Source organism: Nasonia vitripennis, chromosome 3, assembly GCF_009193385.2.
Source record: "Nasonia vitripennis strain AsymCx chromosome 3, Nvit_psr_1.1, whole genome shotgun sequence".
In the NCBI taxonomy this organism is placed as follows: Eukaryota; Metazoa; Arthropoda; class Insecta; order Hymenoptera; family Pteromalidae; genus Nasonia; species Nasonia vitripennis.
The window spans coordinates 16,575,844-16,597,204 of NC_045759.1; the positions used below are offsets into that span (position 1 = coordinate 16,575,844).

General features: G+C 42.0%; 4 protein-coding genes across 15 annotated transcripts in view; 2 read left to right on the forward strand and 2 right to left on the reverse strand.

Moving 5' to 3' along the window:
- Positions 1 to 2,665, reverse strand: part of LOC100678715 — a 25,254-nt gene extending 22,589 nt beyond the window's left edge. The window contains exon 1 of one of the 3 annotated variants that reach the window (XM_008218430.4): positions 419 to 2,665. In XM_008218430.4, coding sequence (XP_008216652.1) covers positions 419 to 736 — 318 coding nt within the window. In that variant the 5' untranslated portion in view covers positions 737 to 2,665. The remainder of the gene's footprint in view (positions 1 to 418) is intronic. The other 2 variants (XM_008218433.4, XM_031927749.2) reach the window with 2 other exon arrangements.
- LOC103317958 (CDP-diacylglycerol--inositol 3-phosphatidyltransferase) lies at positions 533 to 8,082 on the forward strand. Its single transcript, XM_031927757.2, has 5 exons — positions 533 to 6,039; positions 6,174 to 6,333; positions 6,768 to 7,056; positions 7,189 to 7,352; positions 7,452 to 8,082. Exons 2-5 carry the CDS (start codon positions 6,288 to 6,290, stop codon positions 7,604 to 7,606), a joined length of 654 nt encoding a protein of 217 aa, XP_031783617.1. The 5' UTR covers positions 533 to 6,039; positions 6,174 to 6,287; the 3' UTR covers positions 7,607 to 8,082.
- A 1,302-nt stretch (positions 8,083 to 9,384) lies between these two features.
- Positions 9,385 to 21,349, forward strand: LOC100122881 (zinc metalloproteinase nas-13-like). 9 transcript variants are annotated; one of them, XM_031927756.1, is made up of 6 exons: positions 9,467 to 9,687; positions 9,780 to 10,032; positions 17,401 to 17,776; positions 18,060 to 18,365; positions 19,791 to 19,924; positions 20,862 to 21,349. In XM_031927756.1, the coding sequence occupies exons 3-6, from the start codon at positions 17,407 to 17,409 to the stop codon at positions 21,021 to 21,023; spliced, it is 972 nt and encodes a 323-aa protein (XP_031783616.1). In that variant the 5' UTR covers positions 9,467 to 9,687; positions 9,780 to 10,032; positions 17,401 to 17,406; the 3' UTR covers positions 21,024 to 21,349. The 9 variants fall into 9 exon arrangements, with proteins under 9 accessions (XP_008216665.1, XP_031783616.1, XP_031783615.1 ...); XM_008218443.4 differs by having other exon boundaries at positions 9,385 to 10,032; positions 20,904 to 21,349; XM_031927755.1 differs by lacking the exon at positions 9,780 to 10,032 and having other exon boundaries at positions 9,467 to 9,691.
- LOC100122893 (leucine-rich repeat-containing protein 47) lies at positions 10,271 to 12,936 on the reverse strand. Of its 2 annotated transcripts, XM_008218435.4 has the most exons (5): positions 12,499 to 12,676; positions 11,930 to 12,219; positions 11,369 to 11,848; positions 10,972 to 11,299; positions 10,271 to 10,897 (listed from the first exon to the last, which is right to left on the reverse strand). In XM_008218435.4, the coding sequence occupies exons 1-5, from the start codon at positions 12,510 to 12,512 to the stop codon at positions 10,699 to 10,701; spliced, it is 1,311 nt and encodes a 436-aa protein (XP_008216657.1). In that variant the 5' UTR covers positions 12,513 to 12,676; the 3' UTR covers positions 10,271 to 10,698. The 2 variants fall into 2 exon arrangements, with proteins under 2 accessions (XP_008216657.1, XP_001606500.1); XM_001606450.6 differs by having other exon boundaries at positions 11,930 to 12,936.
- Positions 21,350 to 21,361: the final 12 nt, after the last annotated feature.

The following is a 21,361-nucleotide window of genomic DNA, read 5'->3' on the forward strand; positions in this document are numbered from 1 at the left end:
CATGAAACACATTGGCCCAATTTAAAAAGTGAGGCATACCGAGAACTTCTATTACACCGAAAATACATTTCTATTGGTATGTACAATCAATCAATTAATCGCAAGGCAAACAAGTTCGAGAGATAAAACCATTTCTACAAAAGTAAACAAAATCAAGCTGAGCAAAGATTTAACTTGCCTTCTAAAGATTTCTTTGGAGAAATACACGTCACGCCTTTCCTAACCTCAAACTGCTTTCAAGCGAATATACGTTGCGCTTTCGCAGTTGTTCTCGTTTTGGCAGAAGCTATCATTCGCAGACACATCGGTGTCTATGTATGTACATACCAATGAACAGTAATACGAATGCCGTTTCTTGGAACACAATATAGAGCACGCAGAGATAAGAAGGAGAAAAGAAGAAAAAACCATTGATCACCTGCTTGCTGTCGACGAGGGCAGCGTTATTGAGTATCGGCAGTGCGGCCTCCTGGTTGCCAGCAGCGCTAGTCTCAGCTTCGGACGCGAGGAAGATCGCCGCTGTTGAGCTGGGGCAGAACGACGAGGAGGTGCCCGCTACCGGCGCGGAGCTGTACGAAGTAGATGGAACGGATGAGGAGGAGGTCGAAGCCACGGCTGCCGTGGCAGCAGAAGAAGAAGCAGACGAGGAGGAGGCGTTGCTGCTGCTGCTGGCGCTGCTCTTGTCAGGTGCCACGGGCTCCTGCCGCTGGTGGTCCGGTCCTGGGGCCATTTTCATAGCGATCGACACGACGAGCACGGCGCTGCTGCGGCGGCGGTGGCGGCGGCTGCTGCCCTGATGTGTGCTATCTTTTTTTCTCTCTCTCTCTCTCTCTCTCTCACTCACAGTCTTCTACTATAGTACTATCACTACTACTACTACTATCACTACGACTACTGCTCGTCATCACTATAGCAGCTCAATGATGTCTCTGTCTCTATTCGCACTCACACTCTCGCAGTCTGAAGTTGAGTCTCTCTCTGTCTAGTCTTCGGCTGCTCGACAATACGGGACGATGCACTGCAGCGGCTCTTCCCTTCGGCCCGGGCTTTACACATAAATTCGGATATGTACACGGGAGCACGAAGCTGATCAGGGAATCGTCGTCGTCTTCGTAGTAGTGGTCGTCGGCGAGAAGTCTCTGCTGCTTGTCGACGGCTGCATCTTTTGCTGCCACTGCTACTGCTGCTGCTGCTGCTGCTGCTGCTGCTGCTGCTGGCTAACGGCCACCGGCGGGGTGGGGAAGAAACCGAGTCAAGGTCATCGGGAGGCCGCCGACGATGACGACGGTGGCGGTAGCTCCTCGTGCATCAGCGACCCGTCGACAACACCGTCGCGCATCCCGAACCGACGCACTGCACTGGCGCAGTCCTCTTCCTCTCTTCTCTTACTCCACAAACACACACATACACGACACTCGAGCCCTTCTCGGCTGCGCGCACACGATGCACACGGAATCTCCGCACTGTGCTCCTCCACCTCCTGGGACAGAGATAGAGAGAGAGAGAGAGAGACACCTAACCTCACTTTGGACGCGCGCGCGTCGAGTGGCCAGCAGCTCTGTCTCTCTTCCCGGCCGTCTGTCGTCTGCGGAGCTTCTCCTATTTTTTTTCTCGTGCAGCGCGCACTACCTACTCACGCAACCAGCCAGGAGAGCTGTATCGTGCGTATAATACACCACGAGCAGCGCAGGTAAGAGAGAGACAGACAGAGCGAGAAGTATAGCTGCGCTGCTCGTCGTCTCTCTTCGCGATGCAGGCCCTGCGTGCGTGTGTAACACTCGCGCGCGAACGATCGATCCCAGCGTGCGCTCCGCTGCCGTGGAGTCCGGCGCTTGTTTACACCTCGCGCTCGCCGAAAACACACACACACAGGCCGCGCAGGAAAAAACACAAGGGTGCAGGCGAGCGAGCGAAAGAGAGGACTCGCTCTCACGCGATCCCACGACACTGCACACGGGGTAAGATACGAGACTCGCACTCCGCACACACGCACTCACTCCCTCCCTCGTGTGTATATATAGTACACAGCGGAGAGCTAGCGCAGGCCCGTAATGATCGCGCCTCGGCGCCACGTTCCTCCGAGCCTCGATTTTTCTCTCCTCGGCGCCGACCGCAGCAAGGCCCGCCGCAAGACTGCGAGTCGCGCGAGAACTTAGGCCGCGAGCCTCATATCGCCGCGAAGCTCCTTGACGAGGGTACGGAGAGCGAGGACGAGGAGGCCTTCGGTCGAGAGCACCGACGAGGCGCGGGGTGCCGCCGTTTCCAAGATGGCCGGTGCTGCTACTGCTGCTGGGCTGCTTCTGCTCTCGACGCGACGATCACCGAGCTGACTTCTCGACGAGGAGCTCGTCGTCCCGGCCGATACCGCGCACTCTTGTCTCCATCATGCTCGGATTCTCGGAACTCGCGCGCGCGTGTGTGTGCATACGTGCACCGCCAGCTATATACTCTCTCTCCTTTATACGCGCGCGAGATGACGAGAGGAGGCTGCTACTGCTGCTCGTCTGTCTTTTTCGCACGCACCCGCGACACTGACTGCGACGGCGATTTGCGCCGCTGCTGCACGCGCTCTCTATATAGGTACTCGCGCCCAGCCCGACGAGTATAATAGTGTGCCGCTGCAGAGAGACGGAGTAGCGTTTTCTTCTGGCTATGCGGGAGCGCTAACTCTCGCAGCTCTTTCTCGACGCTTTATACTCTGACGGTCGCTGCGACGATCTGCGCCTGTGCCGAGCATCGTGCGAATGCACTTTTTTGAACGTCGGGCTTTCGGAGCTTTTTTTGCGCGAGCTTTTTCTTTACTTTCGTTGGAGTTTATCGTTTCCGAGTTTGTTCACATGGCAGCGATGACACTCTGTTCTTCGATGTTTCCGATTGAACTTTTTTTCAGTTATAAACCCTCTTCAAAAGTACATCGGATCAGCTTTCTCCTTGTCTCCCGGGCCCGCGGAGTAACGTAACGTATACGTACACACAATTGCGAGAGCCGCCGACACCTGCGCGCGGCAACCCCTCGCGTTCAGCGATAGAATATATAGCAGCCGCGGCAGCTGGCCATCATCAGACAACGGTTCATCCGTCGCGGGATGTATATGTAGGTCCCGAAATCGTCCTCGCGAATAAGCCAGTCGTTGACAGCTTATCGATCGCGTTGTATAGCACACAATACAGCCCCTTCGTGTTACACTGATGCAGAGTTTATCGTCTCCTTCTTTCCAAGCGCTTTATCGAATCTCGGCTTCTGAACGTTGTATATTACAAATAACGACGTCTCCTAACGATAAGAGCTGCACGCGTCGTTGCAAAGCCGACGTTCGACAAACAGATTCTCTCCTCTTTGTTAGCGATGATACAGTTACACGCACACACGTGCGTCTATATCGCGTTGCTCTTTGCCATTCGATTAGCTATGTCTGGGACGTCGTCGCGCCTGTGCTACTCCTGTGCTGCTTCCGTCGACGCAAGCTTCCTCTCTCTCTCTCTCTCTCTCTCTCTCTCTCTCTCTCTCTCTCTCTCTCTCTCTCTCTCTCTCTCTCTCTCTCTCTCTCTCTCTCTCTCTCTCTCTCTCTCTCCTCTCTCTCTCTCTCTCTCTCTCTCTCTCTCTCTCTCTCTCTCTCTCTCTCTCTCTCTCTCTCTCTCTCTCTCTCTCTCTCTCTCTCTCTCTCTCTCTCTCTCTCTCTCTCTCTCTCTCTCTCTCTCTCTCTCTCTACGCTTGACGGAAGTGCCGCGCAGGTAAACCCATGTCGCTCTAAAAAAATTCAGCCGACTTTTACTCGTATATTATAACGATGAGCATTTTATTATTACACTCGGCGCAGCTGCAGGCGCTCGACTGTGCAGCCCTGCGGTGCACACAGCGCCTATATACCTATATGTATTTTCGCGCAGGTACTTACTTCCGCGTCGGCTATACGTATAACAACACGCGCGGCGGAGCTCCCTCTTCCGAGAGCCGGGAATGAATGACTCGCTGCGCGCGCGAGTGTGTGGGTGCGGGCGCGTGAGGAGCTGGACGCGTCGCTAAATTAGCCGAGGGGAAGAAACGCCGGGGTTATATTGTATACGTGTTTAATACGTAGGTGAGAGAGCAGGCGCGGATAACCGCTGAAAATGTCGTCTGCGCTGGAATATATAGCACAGAGACGACAGGGCCGTAATGAAAGTATACAGTTTGGGGATGGTGTAAGACACAGTGTTTATATACATGTACAGTACGAAAATAAATTGCGCCTGGGAATTTCGCGTCGAGTGATTTTTACGACCGGCTGTACGCGCGCGGACACATTGTATGGAGATTGCTCGACGAGAGCGAGCATACAATGAATAGATAAACGCGACAAGTTCGCGACGGACAGTTGCTTACTTTTGCGGCTCCTCTTTGTTTCTCTACAGGGTTTTGTTTGCGAGGAAAGTTAAGGGGGGTTGAGTCTACTTAAAGTTGTTCAAGAGAAATGTAATCACTTGGTTTGAGAATTTTGCATGCATTGTTAAGGACGAACTGTTCGAGATCGACGTCTAATGTGTGTGGGACAAAGGGTGCTGACAATAAAGCGGGTGTGTATTGTATAATAGACGATTGAATGATTAAATTCATCAGTATAATGAGCGTCATTGCGCTTTGTTAAATGCGATGTAGGACTGTGTTCTCTGCTTTTGTTTGATAATTGCGTTATGTAAGTTACTGTATAAAACTTTTCGTTGTAGAGTTTTTTCAAAAGCTGCACCTAATACGATTATTTTGTAATAAAAACGTGAAGTTCTCTACGTTTTACTCTCAGTTAAAAACGAAATTCATCGTTTCATTTATACGCAGGAGTCATTGAAGTTTCAATGTTTGAGTTTTCTTTGAATAAATTAGTCGTTATTTTCAAAGAAAACTTTGAAAAACATAAAAAATACCTGATCTATATGATAAATAATTTTTTATCACGCGTACGTTATGCAGTTATACGTTTGGTTATTAATATAACTGTATAATGAAACGGCATGCGTAATTGTTTGTTTATTTTAGGTCGTTCATCAGTTCGCATTTAATGAGACACAAGCACGATACAGCTGCGATGGTTGTATTGCAAATTAGTAATCGAAGAGTGTAAATAGCCATCAAACGTATAATACAAGTAATAATTATATGTTCGTATTCTGTGTTCTACTTTTCCCAACTATATGTAACCTTGGACGTCGAATTATTATATCAAACCATAAAGAAATATTAGTTTATCTTTATGATAAAATAGAACATTTGTTGAAAAATTTTGCAATATTCAGTAAAACTAGTTTAAATATTCCGCACATGAATAATTCAAATTGAGAAGATTTTTTTTTAAACAAAAACGGGATTATTACGTAAGGATCGTCACGGTTTTTATCTACTTATATATACCAATGATTCATTGCAAGAGCCGCGTTATTTGCACGTTCGAAGATTATTACACATACCTACACAACTACATAAATTTTGATCGAGATAGAAACTGTTTAATTTTTCTTTCCGAAAATACAGATCAAAGTGTATTATTCGAAAGTATTAAAAAACGAAGGGTTTTTATAATGAAATGTTTGCTTTTTCACAATAGAAAAGCAAACATTTCATTACTCTCGTTTAAACAAGTACACAAGTCTACACCCACGTAACATACGGCCCTGAGGCAATCCCCGGCAAAGTCTTCTGCTAGAACTCGCGGCCCTCGAGATCGATAGAACTCGCGTGGCGTTTCGGCTTCGATACCTCGACACTCGGGTATAACCAAACCTATACGCCATATCAACTGCGTCTTCTGCAGCGATTCCAGCGATTCATTGACGTTCTCATTCGGAATCCGCGAACGCGCGTGCGCAGCTCCTCCGACACATTTCCGCCTCTCTTCCACCAACGAGTCGTGAAACGCGCAGTGGTAAAAGGCGGGCCTCGAGCAGACAGAAACACGGCTTCTTCCTCGGCCGACGGTTCCTCTCTCGATCATCACTCGTGCGCTTCCGCTCCTCTTTTTCTCTCTTTTTCATCGCTCCGAAAACGCGGGACGCATCGCAACACCGGCTGTAAGTATGAGTGTACCAGTATAGAGCCGGGTTAAGTGGCAGAAAAAATCGCTCTGATAAGGGCAGCCTCAGTGCACAAGTCTTGCGTTGACCGAGTGATAGCGCATCTTATTTTTCTGACCGCCTGTTCGCAGAGAGTAAGAGAGAGAGAGAGAGAGAGACAAATAATCCCGTTGCGAAGCCAGTCCTGAGGTCGACGCAGAAGAAGAGAGACAGAGACGACGCACCAATTCGGAAGCGCTGAGAAAATGACGGAGACCGAGAACATCTTTCTCTTCGTGCCGAATATTATCGGTGAGTTTTGCACAAGCAGGGGACTTTTTGCGTCAGAGGTGCGGATGATAAAGTGTGTATGCCAACGGTATAGCGGAGGGCTGTCAAGTCGCGGGGAAGGGGAGTGTTGTTTTTTTTTGTTTTCACGACGACGTTTAGCGGGTCAAAGTGCGCGTGCGATTTTTCGTGTACGATGGAAGATGGGCTTTCTTATCGGACGTGCACTCAAAGTTTAAATAAGCGGGGGCTAAAAATATACATTTCAATAAGCGCGAGAGATATACGCGGACATAACTGCGGGAAAGCATTTCAAAGACTTCTTTTATTGATTGAGTCTTTGAGAGAGCTGTAACGTTTTATATAATAAGCTTTCCCAGTCAATAGTCATAGAGTTTATTACATTTGAAAATATGAACTGTATCTACATTTCTCATGTACTTTTCATGACTTTGCAGGCTATGGAAGGGTCATTTTGGCACTGATATCCTTCTATTATATGCCAACCCATTACGCGGTTGCAGCATGGTGCTACATTACCAGTGCCCTGTTGGATGCATTCGATGGACATGCAGCGAGATACTTCAATCAAGGAACAAAGTTTGGAGCTATGCTGGACCAGTTGACGGACAGAGCTGGTACCATGTGCCTCCTTGTCACACTGGCACAGTTCTATCCGGACTACACATTTTGGTTCCAGCTTAGCATGGCTATTGACATCTGTTGCCACTGGATCTACTTACACACGTAAGTGTTCGATGAGATAAAACCAAATTATGAGAAGAATCAGCAACTAAAAGTTTGTGCTGCCTTGGAAAAAAGAGAGATATCACCAAGTGACTGATTAAAACTAGATGCTCAATGTGATTTTTATTTTAGGACCCTTCTGCAAGGAAAAACAAGCCACAAGTTTGTAGATATGTCTGAAAATCCAATTATGAGCATCTACTACACCAACCGTAAAGTTCTATTCTTTATGTGTGCTGGCAATGAAGCATTTTACGCAGCTCTGTATCTTCTGCATTTTACCGAAGGACCTGTATGTAAGTACAACAAAGCAATGTAGCAGAAATTAGTTTAAACATCATAATGAGAATGGTACATATAATTTGTTATTCAATGTAAACTTCTATTCATTTCAGTTGTTGGTATCAGTTTATTCAGAGCTGTTGTATACTTGTCAGCACCAATAGCATTTGTGAAAACCCTGCTATCTCTACTCCATGGTTATGTGGCTTGTATCAACCTAAGCATAATTGATGTGAAGGAACGAGAGGCATTACGCAAAGCCAAATAAAAGTTGTTCCAGATAATTTTTACTTGCTAGTCAAGATGAATGTGATCATAACAATCTTCCCAGAATCCAATTCAATGAAAACTTATGTTTTCACGGTATAGCAGTGTCAAACATTTAGCAAAATCTGTATGTCCTAAGTGTATGCCATTGATGCTGGGTTAATTTTATAATTAGTTTCGAGTTATCGATGCAGGACATCGAATTTTTCATATTTACAGACTGAAGTTTCTTTGAGAAGATCTGAATTAGAACAAAATGTTTATTTGCAACTTACTGATAATTGCATGATTTTTATCATGAAATATGGATCTACTTAATTTGTGTTTTTGTTTAGAATAATTGAAAAAGTGTGAATACTTTCATACATATTTTTTCAACTTAATATACTTCTCTCATGTTGTACCATCATAAGCATTTAACTTAATTAAAAATAAAGTATATATTTTTAAATATAAAATAAAAGAAAGAGAGAGATACAGGAATATTTACTATTTCAACCTGTGTCACTATATAAGCATTGTGTAAGAAGTACATTCAAAGGCAAATTGATTTATATGCACTGATGGATTAATTTTGCTTTAAATTAACTCAAAATATAGCTTTTCTCCCATTACTAAAACAAATGTAAATTTTCTAAATGATGCTTTTTATATTTTTCTACAAAACACTTGACTCCATAAAGCTGTACTAATTTTAGGCATCTTTGATAAGATATCTAACTATTCTATATAAATTAAAAGTTATCTTTGAAGTACTTTCTCAAAAATATGTGATTAATTCAATTTTCCAAGTACTTAAGTGAATCTTTAATCAATTTTTTTTATAAATTACCTTAATTATGAAGAAATTAACTAAGATTTAAGGCAAGATTAGGTTATTCTATTATACTAAATTTTTCTTTGTTCCCAGTTTTCCATGCAAAGTGGATTGTTCCCAAATTATATTCACTTTGACACATCATTTTCTATTTTAAACAAAGTTTAGCATACATGTGAAGAGATTCGCTGCAGAGACTTAGTGACTTTTTTAACACTTTTTGTGTTTCATACTACTTACTTTATTTTAGGTTTGGTGAAATATTGAAGTAACATATTTTTGTTAGAAATGTAGAATGGAAAATATTTCATTTTGTTGAAAAAATAACTTATGAAGAATATTTTCATGATATATATATATATATATATATATATATATAAATAAAGAAAAGTCATTTGTGTCAAATATAACTTGATGATTCATAATTTAAGAGCATTGTGCAAATTGGCAAAATAAAATGTTAAGAAAAAATTCATCCACATCGCTATAGAAATGCATTTAAAAAGTTGCATGATCACCATCAAACATTAAATCAAGCAAAACAAATTACGTAAAGATGCATATGTCATTACGATTCGCGAAAAAAAAATCTTCACTGCATAAAGCCACAGAAAATTCCCACCGTATTTTCTAATACGAAATCGTGCGGCCCGTTTTAAACTAAATACACCCCGAAACAATAAAATTCTCGCCGCCTTTGTTACCAAAAGAGTTGCGGATTTAAACTAAGAATACAAAAATCGCTAAACGTTGCAAAAATGGCAGGGTGTATATATAAGTAAATCATCTCGCATACTTTCATTATTGATAAAGCAACGTGACGTAGATTAGAATATTTCGGTCGTTATTTCCAGCAAGTGGTAAGCCTCCGCAGCCTTACCATAAGGAGCGAAATAGAAAAGCAACGAGTGCATCGGTCGAAACGGACAAATAAATAAATAACGAAAAAAAACTAACCTCAAAGGTGTGAATTTTGATATCCTCCCTTGATCCGCACACGTTCACTGCCAGTCACGTTTCAGCGCCATTTTACAGCTTTGAACGTTCGCGCATGTTATGTTGCGGCGGTGGTATTATAGTTGCGAGAGAGAAAGACGGACAGAGAGAGGGGAAGAAATTCAAATGACTTCGAAAATCGCAATGTCGTTATTCGCGCGAGCGTCGCTTACTCTACTCTCTGACAATATCCGGTAATTATTCCCCGGCGCCTCAAGAGCAGTTGACGAGTCTGCCCGTCGTTGTCCTGATGTTTCTACTTAGGCAAGGTAGGTACGAGTATCGTACTTTTAGCGAACTGAAAGCGCATACTTAGACGGAGGACATACACTATACTGGTATATATCTTTGTAACTGCAAGGCCGATGGAGAGAAAAAGCGCGAAATACCGACTCTTTGTTCTGGATGAAACTATTTACTTATACTTGTTACTGAACACGTATATAGTTGTAGCAACGGAAAGGATGTTAGAGACGGTTAGAAAGTATTTGTACAAAATAAAAACATCTGAACAGAATGACCGGCTTCGGCTTTGAAAAGAGAAACTTTTTCAAAGGTCGGTGGAAGGTGGTATGCGTGGGTAACAACACAACAACAGCGCCAAAATCAGCTGAGTAAGATACTTACCTATATATATACTTCCACGATCAGACCAATGAGACGAGAGGAAACGAATAAACGCGATGTTACTTATATTTGAATTTAACCGCTGCTTGTCCTACTCGCGAGAGTTATATGTATAGGTTGGATAATTCATCGATAAAATGCCCATAATTTTAATTATATTCATTTACATAATTTTTCAATTTTTATATTAAACCAATATTTATGCACTAATGAAAAGATACTCGATGAAATGTATAAAATAAATTTATTCAAAATAAATAAGAGTTCAGTTAGAACAGAATATCGAACATAATTTTTACATGAGAACAAAGCTAATCACACCTAGTAGTATTTTAAGTTTTTGTACTTACAGTTACCAATATTTAAATAAATATTTATACCATTAAAAAAATATATTTACCAAGTAATGATCAGCTTTGCTAAACAAGTTTTAAATACGATTGAAATATATTGTTCATGTATATGATAAAAAAAAAAGTGTGATGGAACCATGATGTCTGGTAGATACCTCAACAGACTTACTTATTTGTATAAAAAACTTATTTGAACTGATAAATTATTATAAATTTTCGTTTAAAGAGATAGACATACATTACAAATATTAGGAAATACTTTTTACAAGTTATACACACATAAACATTTCAATGCAGTTATTAGTCTCGAACTACAACTATATCTTGATCTTCATAAACTGCATCTGTTCTGGAAGGGTAAACTGATTTCATGTTACCCTCAAGATCAACAATTTTTATTTGCTCAACATGCAATTCATGGAATTTGTTTTCAGTAGTACTAGCTTCACACCCAAGTCCTTGAACAACTAATTCCCTTAGGAATTCATCCAGAACTTTCCTAAAATAGTAGATTGGACCATTATTTATACATTTAGACATATAAAATATTACTTTTTAATTTTTTATACGTACTTGCAGGTTTGTGTATTAAGAGCACTTGTTACTTCAACAAACATTGTTTTTGTACTTGATGACATTTTTGTGATATCACTATTTGTAATTGGAGGAAAAGATATGACTTGGTCGTTAGCATCTAACAAACAAGGGTAAACGGACTTTCCCTCTAGAAGATACAAGTATTTGTGAATGCCTGAGTAAACGTTGCGTTTTTTTTCTTTGCGCAAATTATCAGCCTCGGTTTGCAATTGTTGAAATAATTCAGCACCAGTGTATATTTTTGAGCGCATAAGAGGTTTTATCTTGATTTCATTTGGAGATTTGGCAGTGTAGGTCAGATCACCTGTGAATTTCAAATCTTAATGTAAAGCAAGTCAAATTAATATTTATGTTAAATAACAACATTACTTACCAGAAACTATCAGATCAAAATCATGAGTAGCTAGTGTTGCAGCATTTCTTTTCTCACAAATTCCTTCATGCAATTTTGTTTGCAATTGAATAAACCTTTTGAATGTTTCATCAGTGAACACCAAATTTTTAACAATGCATCCAAGAATATGTGCTCGCACTTTTTTTACATCTTCTGTGACTTTTATAACAGGATAACTGTCAGAAACTTTCAAAATGTGCAATTTATGAGCACTTTTTTCTATCAGAGCATTAATGTTTTCATTATCTGAACTCTTTCGGTTTTTCTTGCCTTTCTTTGACTTTGCATTAGTACTAGAAGATAGATTTCCAACTTTTACGCAATGTTGACGTACATAATCCAAAACTTGTTTCATACGACATTGATCTACGAGCTTTGATAACCGTTTGTCAGCAAGCTTGTTCCCTTTTAAATTTAGGTCTTTCAACTTGATACAGTCTGCTAGTTCACCTGGCACAACTGAAAATAATAATGTTGCTTAAGTATATTTCATCAATCCTCAAACGTTAATTAATTAAATACTTAATATTATTAGGTTACCTGAAATTTGATTGTTTCCCAAATCCAACTGTTTTAGTGAAGGTAAAACACATATATTTGATGGAATTTCCTTGATAATATTGTCATTTAATTTTAATTCAGCAAGGTGTACTAACTCGGAGTAGCAAACATCAGGAAAGGATTCAAACCTGTTGTTCGACAGATCAATAAGGCAAAGCTTCACGTTAGAAATTTGGGATGGCAAGTGGCTTAGAAGATTCAAACTAAGATTCAGAGACATCAGCTGCGGCAGATTTTCCAATTCCGATGGTACTTCTTCCAGCTTGTTCCTTGAACAGTCAAGAATTTTCAGTTTTGTTAGATTTTCAATAGTGCTAGGCAACGTTTTAATCGCGTTCGAATGAAGTACAAGATTAGTGAGATTTTGCAATTTCCCTAGTTCCTTAGGAATCTCTTCAAGACACGTTTGATTAATGTTCAAATAATTGATTCCGTCCAACTTGAAGAGAGTAGGATCAAGGCCTTTGTAAGCTATCTTCTCGGAAATGTCCGGGCCCGCGAGAACCAATTCGTGTCGATTTTCTTTGACGACTTGGGTGATTTCGTACCAAGTATCGGACATCTTGACTAGTTTCGTTACTTATTTTATAACACGAATTCTCTTCGTTTGGCGAATATCGCAGAGTGGAACGCTCTGTGTTTACAGAAGAGGTTTAAGGTTATGTGGCAGCGTGTCGGTGAACGATTCTATCTATCGCTATTTGTGGTTTAAGTGGCACACCAGGGGTCTGTATACGGCCATTAACAGACTGTTGCATGCAGCGCATGCGTAAGTGAAGAGCGGGATAGTTTAAATTGAATTGCCGGGCTCGTGGGGAGAGCACAATAAAAAGTTGATAAAAAGTCGCCAGGTCGGCCCGCAGGATCGTGCCGGGATAGAAATTGAAATTGGAAGGGAGACAGAGAGGCGCGCAGGGAACAAGGCGGCTCGAGAGCCCGAGAATGAAGAAAAGGGTTTATATAAATAGGTCACAGTCTATGAGGAAGCGAAGAAGTATATCGACGAGGTCATTGCGAGGCTTGTGAAGAAAGAAAGAGATAGAAAAGGGAGGGAAGAGTTTACATTTGGCGAGAGAGTAGAAGAGACGAGTGCGTTGGGCGTCGAAGGGGAGCATGCCCAGAATACGTGATTCAAATCTTCGACGTCTTCACCGCAGGAACAGTCGGGAGAATCGACGAGATTTTTATTATAGAGGCTGAGGGCAAGGCTATAGTGGTTGCTGCGCATACGACATATTGTGGTGATCGCGGAGCGCTTCCTATAGGAAGTGAATGGAAGCAGGGTTTGGTGGAGTCGAGGCGGTAGAATGAGAAGTAGCCGCGTCCAGTATCGGTGCGATAGTGATCGAGGTAATTGTTGAATTCAGTGCGAGAGATCCTGGGAGCTAAGAGGGAAGAAATCAGAGTGAGGTAGAGAAAAATCGAGAATAATGCCGGCACCGGAGGCGGCCTCTTTGGGTGAACGTGAACGATTCTCTGCAAAAGTTTACCACGAGTGAATTATTCGAAAATTAGGATGTTTTACGAAGGATAGAATTGGAAAAACTTGATAATTTTATAGATTATGTTACCTGTATTATTGCGGATACGAAATTCAATATGCGCCGGTCATTTGTGCCAGTCTCACCGGCGGCTAGAGTAGAGACTGATAAAGAAGTGTTGCACTGGCAGTAAGTATAGTAGCAGTCGCAGAGCGGTAGTTTCGCATTTCTCGAGAAAAAATAAAGTAAGAAAAATATCTGTTGACGAAAACTCTACAGTTTTTACTTTTGTTTTTATTCAGCGATAAACATGTTATTCAATATTCTACTCGGAGGTATGTACCTGTATAACGTGCAATGTTCCTCGTCGAAACCTGAAAAGAGGCGAATGCAATCGTCCTTCCTGATCCTAAAAGCTGGTCATTGAGCTCTTAAGAGCTTGTCTGACGCTAATGATCCGCACCGAACACTTTGACACTCGCTATAAGTACGAACTCAACAACGGAATGGATCTATACAAAATATCCTGAAGGTTGTTACTCCTTTTCCTCGTGGAAAGTCACAAGTACTTTTTTTTTATATTTGCCAAGTAACTTCTACATACATTCTGATTCTTGTCATATGCTGCCTATAAATATGAACGATTAAAATGATTAAATGTTGTTGCGAATTATTTTTGAATTATGATTTTAATTAATATATTTTGCTGACGCTACAAACAGGTATTGTATTTAAAAGTGTAAGGATTATTGTGAGGGAACATTACAACAATAATAAGCATTACAGTTAGTCTGTTGAATGCATAATAGAGCAATTGTTTGCATGTACATTATAACATAATGCACGAACAAAAATAAACGAAACTCCACCTGCGTGAATAGAGATCATACATAATTTAGTAGAGCTTTCAGTTTATAATGTGAAGTATAAGATACGGAGAAAAACGCGATAATAATTTACAAAATGAAAGTGCGACAAATCTTAATTATACGATGCTTGTGTTAATTTTCCATTTATCCGCTTTCAGTAAGTTTCCTATAATTTTCCCATCTTGTTTTGTAGCTATATGCAATACCTTAATGGAAATTACATCTTACAAGTGCACAGCTAGCTGGACAAATTAACTTTGTCGTCCATTACTTACTTGTTTGCATCTCGCGTTTCCAGTCCTCCCTTACAGTCTAGCGTCTGAGTACTAAGTATTCCCCAAAAAGTAAACTTCGGAGTAACGCAAAACTAATTAATCATTAGTACGAAGTTTTCCGTTACATAGTATACAGGGTATTAATTAGTTGTTCGGTCCGTCTGCGTTTATCCTTATTTTTTTACCGATGCTTTTTCCTCTTTTATAACTTTTTAATAATAGGAATATTAAAAAGTTATAAAAGACTAAAAAGCATCGGTAAAAAATACGATCAACTAATTAATACCCTATATACTGTGTAACGGAAAACTTAGTACTAATAATTAATTAGTTTTGCGTTACTCCTTTATATATACATTAAAAATGCACTCGTAAACGTTTACGGAACAATAACATAAATCAGCATCAATATAATAAACGATTTCCTGGGACGAAAAAAGTATGATTCACCAGTAACGCATATGTAGACAATAATATCCTGAATCCACACGACTCTCTCTCTCTCTCTCTCTCTCTCTCGCTCTCTCTCTCTCTCTCTCTATTTATTATTTTACTGTTATACACAAAAAATCCCTGCAAAATTAAAATACGACCGTAAGATGTAGGAGCACCATCAGTGAATCGCAAAACTCGAAAAAGCACTTCCTCTAAAATCGAACTTCCACGTCGAGACTGTCTAAAAGCCATATATTCTCAGCCATCAAGATCCGTCATAAAAAAGTGTTATTGACCGCAGCATCTCCCGCGAAGGACCGTAAACATATAGTACATCAGCGGCAGTCCGTCGCGCTGCACACCTTGAAGCAGAATAGCGTCGTCTCTCGGACGTGTAAATTATGCAACAGCGAGCCAAGTTCAACGAACAGAACAATATACACACACACATAGTGCTTTCTCTCTCTCTCTCTCTCTCTCTCTCTGTTCTCCGCATCAGGAGCGATTACCATACCAATGCTCGCGGCGCGCACTTGGCGAATCCCGCGATTAGCCGCATAAATATTCACGGCCCCCACGCGGACGTATACGTATGCGTGTAGATCCTCGCTTCGACTATGAGTAATCGCGCGGCTCGTCTTCGCGAATAGACGAGGGGCTTTTGCCGAAAGAGAGATATAATTTGTGGGAACCGCGCGCGTGACAATTAATACCGGTTTTCGGCGCCAAAGGCAGCTTTGACCGCCGAGGCTTATTTTTATCTAGGAAGTAGGAAGTGCCGAAAGGGGATTAAGGAGCAGGAAAAAACAATGCGGACAGATTGCGCGTGTCTATGTGTTTGTGCTATGGGGGGAATCGAGAGGGGGGGGGGGGATAAGGGAGTGAGCGAAAGTGGATAATATAGGGAAAAGTTTCCATCTTTTTGCTTTGTGTTGGCGTTTGTTTTGAGCTTTTGTTGAATAATTGTGTGTTGTCTTAGTCAGCACATAGAGAAACAAGTACCTGCGCTTTAATTGGCTGAAAAGACACAGCAAGAATGCCGCGTTTGTATATCAAAAGCCAGTACACAGGAGTTGCGTAATTCCTGCTGAATGTCGTTAACCCACACGCTACCCTACATAATATAAACGCAGTGCGGCGAACGCGTTTTTATTGTCGGTGTAAATTCCGGATTTTTGCCAAAGCTAAGGTTAATCCGATTTGCCAATCGAGAACTTTATTTATCGTCGCAGTTATATTTCGAATTCTTCTGCAGCCAATTAGAACTATTTCAAAACTCGATCTGTCGCAACTGTTCCCCTATATAACAATGATCATTTATAATAAGCTAGTGTATACAGAGAATGATTCACAATTCCAAAAACACAACTGCGCACAAGGATAATATCAAAGTGATCGTCGTGACGGGTCCAGCGCATCGGTTTCGCGAGAGAGGGACATTTGACATTGGAGCGAAGCATTACTTATATTTCGAGGGGAATCCGCGCGCGCGCGAAGCTGACGTTTCCGGCCGCACAAGTGTCGCGCGCGCCGGCTCACGCGGTTATCTTCGCTGGCCCCGATACTTCCGCCTCGGCGAACAGCTATATCGGACCGAAGGTGGGGCCTCTTTCTTGCTCGGCTATAAAGTCGCGAGAGCCCAGGGGAAGTTCGTCAGTTAGTCGCCGGGACAAGTTGGCGAGCGATTAGTGCAGCGGATCGATTTCTGAGTGTACTTTATTGGAGTATAATATTAAAGAGTAAGGTATAACGGAGTTGCTCTATAGCTTTTGACTCGATGTAGTATTTTATACTTTTTATAATGAACTTTATATTCATGGAGAGAGTGTCTGCGCTTTTAGACGACAATATCGAGTTTACGGCGCGTCAGGGGGTTGAATGAATTTTAATTGAAAATTAAAACGCCGTTTTTTCAAAATTAATTTCAATTTTACGAGGGCCAGTTAATTAGTTTCGCGAAGCCTTGTAAATTTATTACAGAGTATAGCTTTGAAATCAATTTGTTTGCACAAATTTATTTTAACGATTAAAAGTGAATTAAATTATTCGTTTGCGTTGCGTGGAACTTTTCTGAATTTAACTGTCTGCTTTTTCTTTTTATAATTTTGGTGTGACTTCCACACAATCCGATATGGATTTATTGACTTTTAAATGTACCGAGAAGGTTTTACAAAGTACACGCAAATAGAAAACAAATCGAATATAGACGCGTGAAATAAAATCAATGTATACTCTATACATCCTCCATAACAACTTCATACTTCAATTCAAGTTAAACAATCGAAGCTATTCTTATAACAAAATCTCCTTATCTTATCCCAAAGATTAGAACCACTTCTTGGCCAGACACGGATTTTTCCACTAAAATTATATAATGTTCTTCCACACAGGCAAAAATGGAACAGCGCGGAATCGTCCTACGAGCTCTCTACTCGGTCCTCCTTCTATCGGCCACAAGCTCAGCCTGGCCGTTCTACCCGTTGTACCGCGAGAGCCGCGATGTGTTCGACAACTCGGTGGACAGCGCGAACGGCTTGATCGCCCACTTGTCCCACCTTGAGGGTCAACTCTACGGCCTGCCGGACAACCAAACCGGCGAGAAGGTCGCCCAGTGGCACGAGGGTATGGGCGTCAATCCCGAGGAGTTGGGCGAGTACGCCGAAGGTGATATACTCTATCCGGCGTCTATGGGACGCAATGGTGTCAAAGCCGAGACTGCCAGGTGGCCGGGAGGCGTTGTACCCTACATGATCAGCCCATTTTTCAGTGAGTATTTTACATTGTTAACGAAAATTCAAATCGCGGTAGGTAATTATACATAGCATGGAATTTGTATAGTTAACTAATTATTATAATGTATAATGAGCGCATACATCATGCTTTATTCAAGCGCGTTTAATGCACGTACTATTCGCGATAGCGCATGCAAGAGTCATTAAAATTCGCGGAATCTAGAACGCACACAAATTCCGATAATTCGCCTACTGTATGCTTGTTTAAACTACTCGAACTTGCTTACGCGCACATAACATATAAAATTCCCCCACAGACGAGCAGCAGCAAAGATTGATTCGCGAGGCGATGGCCGACTACCACAAGAACACCTGCATCAAGTTCAAGCCGTACACGGGTGAGGAAACCGACTACATTCGCATCACGGCCGGCAACACCGGCTGCTGGAGTAGCGTCGGTCGCATCGGTGGTCCCCAGGACGTGAACCTCCAGGTGCCCGGCTGCGTCACCAAGAAGGGAACCGTCATCCACGAGCTCATGCACGCCGTTGGTTTCCTCCACGAGCAGAGCCGCTACGAGAGGGACGAGTTCGTCAGAATCAACTATCACAACATTCAGCCGGGTGAGTATTTTTTCCTATAAGTCTCTTTGCATTGACGTTAGTTATATCGATATGGATTCGAGAGTGCCATTACGCTCTCCGCTTGAAAAAATAATGACGTTATGACGCATTTTTTTTTTACGGACAACGAAAGTGTTCTTGGGATCGTTGAGAGATTTTTTTTTGTGTTTGTTTTTCTTTCGCGGACATCCTTGAAGGAAGGTTTTTAGCAGAGTTGACTGAACTGCGCAAGTACGAGGATAGCACTCGTGTGTCTGGGACTGTGTAATTATATTACTCACGTAAGATTAGCGGATGGGTTTATTTAATAAACGTTTGTTATCGGATGTTTTCTGTAAATAGAATAATATTCTTTACGAGTATTTTGATTACATCGATAAATATGCGCGATATGGATTTTTACAAATTGATTGACGCGTTTTATTTTCGACACAAGGACGCAGTCAAAATCGATAGTATCTTCCAGCTCACAAAACTCAATCGTATTGAACTACCATACATAAATTAATTGTTCGACAAAATAGTGAGGTTTAATCCGAGTTGATTGACATTGATTTCGCGGAGATAAGAGTAATTAAGAGGAGCAAACTACACTAAAAATGACAATTAGAACGAAGCTTCAATTAACTGATTCGAGGAGAACTTTAACCAATTGAAGTTTGCACAAATAAAGCGAGGGCAGTTAAGAAGTTTTTGCGATTTTACGGACCCTCATTCGAACGGCTAAAACAATGCTTAAATTTTAATGACTCTTTGACAGCAGAGATTGGAGCGACTCTAATGTGTTCGTTAATAATAAAAATATTTCATTATTCAAATTATTAGTCGTCACATAAGAGCTGCTTTTTAAAAGGGAATAATAAATGACGCGCAATATTCAGATATATAGAAACGCGCGCTCATAAAATGTACAATATAATCCATTCCTCGAATCGCATCCATTAACGGGCAATTTTACGACCATAAAACCAGCCCCTTATTATACCCATTTGCGCGACGCTTCAATTTTGACGCGGTAGCTGCTTCGCCTACTTCGATCATCCGGCCAATCAATCATACAATAATTGCCCATAAATATATCAGCGCGCGTTTGAACGTTCCAGAATACAAATTTTACAATCCCCACATTCGAAATTCGGCCGCACGCGGATCAGCCGCATATCCAAACAACGCGGATTTCTGCATCCCTCATAAAGCGATACGCGACGTCATACAGCCGAAATAGTAGCGCCGAATACAAATGAAAGAAGAACCGCGCTGCACATGCGTAATACCTCGCGGTATATGCATTTTCCCCGCGAGAGAGCTTGCGGTGCGCTGCACATAACTCCGAAACTATATACGGAGACTCTCTCGCGCTCGCGCGCATAACCCTCAGCGACCGCTAATGAAACGTTTTGACGGCTCGCCGTTATCCGCTTAAAGGTCGCGAGGGCAATTTCGAGAAGTCGCAGAGGAGCACGACGGACGCCTTCGGCGTCGGCTACGACTACGGCAGCGTCATGCACTACTCGGCCAACGCCTTTTCCCGCAACGGCCAGCCCACTATTGTCCCGAGGGTAAGTCTTTTCTCGCTAACTCCTTCTCTCTCTCTCTCTCTCTCTCTCTCTCTCTCTCTCTCTCTCTCTCTCTCGCTGGCATATAAGAGATCCTATAAGAGCGAGTCTCCCGGGGGATATTACCTCGCGTGTGCCGCTGGCTTTTTCTCTTATCGTGTGCATCCATTATCACGTAGTGAGCTAGCTTGCACTGGTATATAGGGTGATTTCTTGAGTGAGCGTTCTGGGAAAAGAAGTAGTCGATTGAATCTGATTAGGGGAGGTGTCATGGCTGTATGTGAGAGGATGACAGAGAAAAAAATGATGTCGGGAAATTGCCGCCGAGAGCTTTGACCGGCGTGTTCGCCGGGACCGGATTTGTTTGGGCTCGTTGAGCGTGACAAAGGCGACAAGCTGGTTTGTTTCGATTTCTCCGCAGCGCTGAGAGGGGGAGAGGCTGATATGGATGAGGGTGCGTGCGGCTTTGATGTGTACGATAAATTGAAACTTCTGTTCGCATCTCTGCTTTCTATTGTGTCGCACTTTGCTTGTAAGTAAATAAGGATGCTTTTTGTTGTTGTTGTTGTTTGGATGCAAATGCTTTGGGAATTTCATTGGAGCTTTTCTGAAATAACCTGCAGATTTTTCTCTTTTATATTCGCTGTATTATACGCGCCAAGAAAAGGGATTTAGCCCGATTAACTCTATCTTCTGTTCGATCTAACGAAGCTCATATAAATGCTAATGCCTCGACGCGTACAAAACTAAATAAGTCCTTTTTTATGCCTTTGTCCGCGTACAATGAAGTAATCGCTTCAAATCTTGTCGATGTCTTGATATACGGCTATCTAATTATTTCACTTTTCATTTCGTGTTCACTAAAAAGACTGTAAATAACAAAGTTTAAAAGTTCGAGAAGAAGAAGAAGAGTGACGAAAAAATCCTTATTCTTGGCCAGGGGCGTAGGGAATTTTTGGGTCTAATTGGCGGAGTCTTCCAGGGAGGCAACATTGCTCTGGGGCAAAGGGAGGGCTTCAGCCAACGGGATATCCAGAAGATCCGGAGGATGTACAAGTGCAGCAGCAAGAGGAGGCGCAGCAGCAGCTTCTTCTTCTTTTAAATCCACGTCGCTTCCAGGAAAAAAAGGGAAACAACGTAGAAGCTGAGAGAATCAACTTACCAAAGCAGCATTACAGAGCATAAGTCGAACTAATACCTGTAATCGAAATCGAACGTCTATCCTAGTCTGTACTTTTAGTTCGTAAGTGTTTGCCAATGTGTGCGTGTAGAAATTTACTATGTCTGCATGTTTGGATACATCGAATCGTTATAAGGACCTCAGAATCGATTGGATTCTGATGTACTAGTCCTTGATGATTTCTTGAGTTAATTCCATTGTAAGAATATAAGGACATAATACTAAATACACTTTTATTGCAATTGTAACCGATGATTCAT

What these genes read in the sequence shown, in the direction of transcription:
- LOC100122881 (XM_031927755.1), top strand. Translation starts at nt 17,407, where the DNA reads ATGGAACAGCGCGGAATCGTCCTACGAGCTCTCTACTCGGTCCTCCTT. An exon ending in CATGATCAGCCCATTTTTCA is followed by an intron (nt 17,777 to 18,059) that starts GTGAGTATTTTA and finishes ATTCCCCCACAG; the next exon opens with ACGAGCAGCAGCAAAGATTG. An exon ending in AGCCCACTATTGTCCCGAGG is followed by an intron (nt 19,925 to 20,861) that starts GTAAGTCTTTTC and finishes ATTCTTGGCCAG; the next exon opens with GGGCGTAGGGAATTTTTGGG.
- LOC100122893 (XM_001606450.6), bottom strand. Translation starts at nt 12,512, where the DNA reads ATGTCCGATACTTGGTACGAAATCACCCAAGTCGTCAAAGAAAATCGA. An exon ending in GGGAAACAATCAAATTTCAG is followed by an intron (nt 11,849 to 11,929) that starts GTAACCTAATAA and finishes TATTATTTTCAG; the next exon opens with TTGTGCCAGGTGAACTAGCA. An exon ending in CTTAATACACAAACCTGCAA is followed by an intron (nt 10,898 to 10,971) that starts GTACGTATAAAA and finishes CTACTATTTTAG; the next exon opens with GAAAGTTCTGGATGAATTCC.
- LOC103317958 (XM_031927757.2), top strand. Translation starts at nt 6,288, where the DNA reads ATGACGGAGACCGAGAACATCTTTCTCTTCGTGCCGAATATTATCG. An exon ending in CTTCGTGCCGAATATTATCG is followed by an intron (nt 6,334 to 6,767) that starts GTGAGTTTTGCA and finishes ATGACTTTGCAG; the next exon opens with GCTATGGAAGGGTCATTTTG. An exon ending in CACTGGATCTACTTACACAC is followed by an intron (nt 7,057 to 7,188) that starts GTAAGTGTTCGA and finishes TTTTTATTTTAG; the next exon opens with GACCCTTCTGCAAGGAAAAA.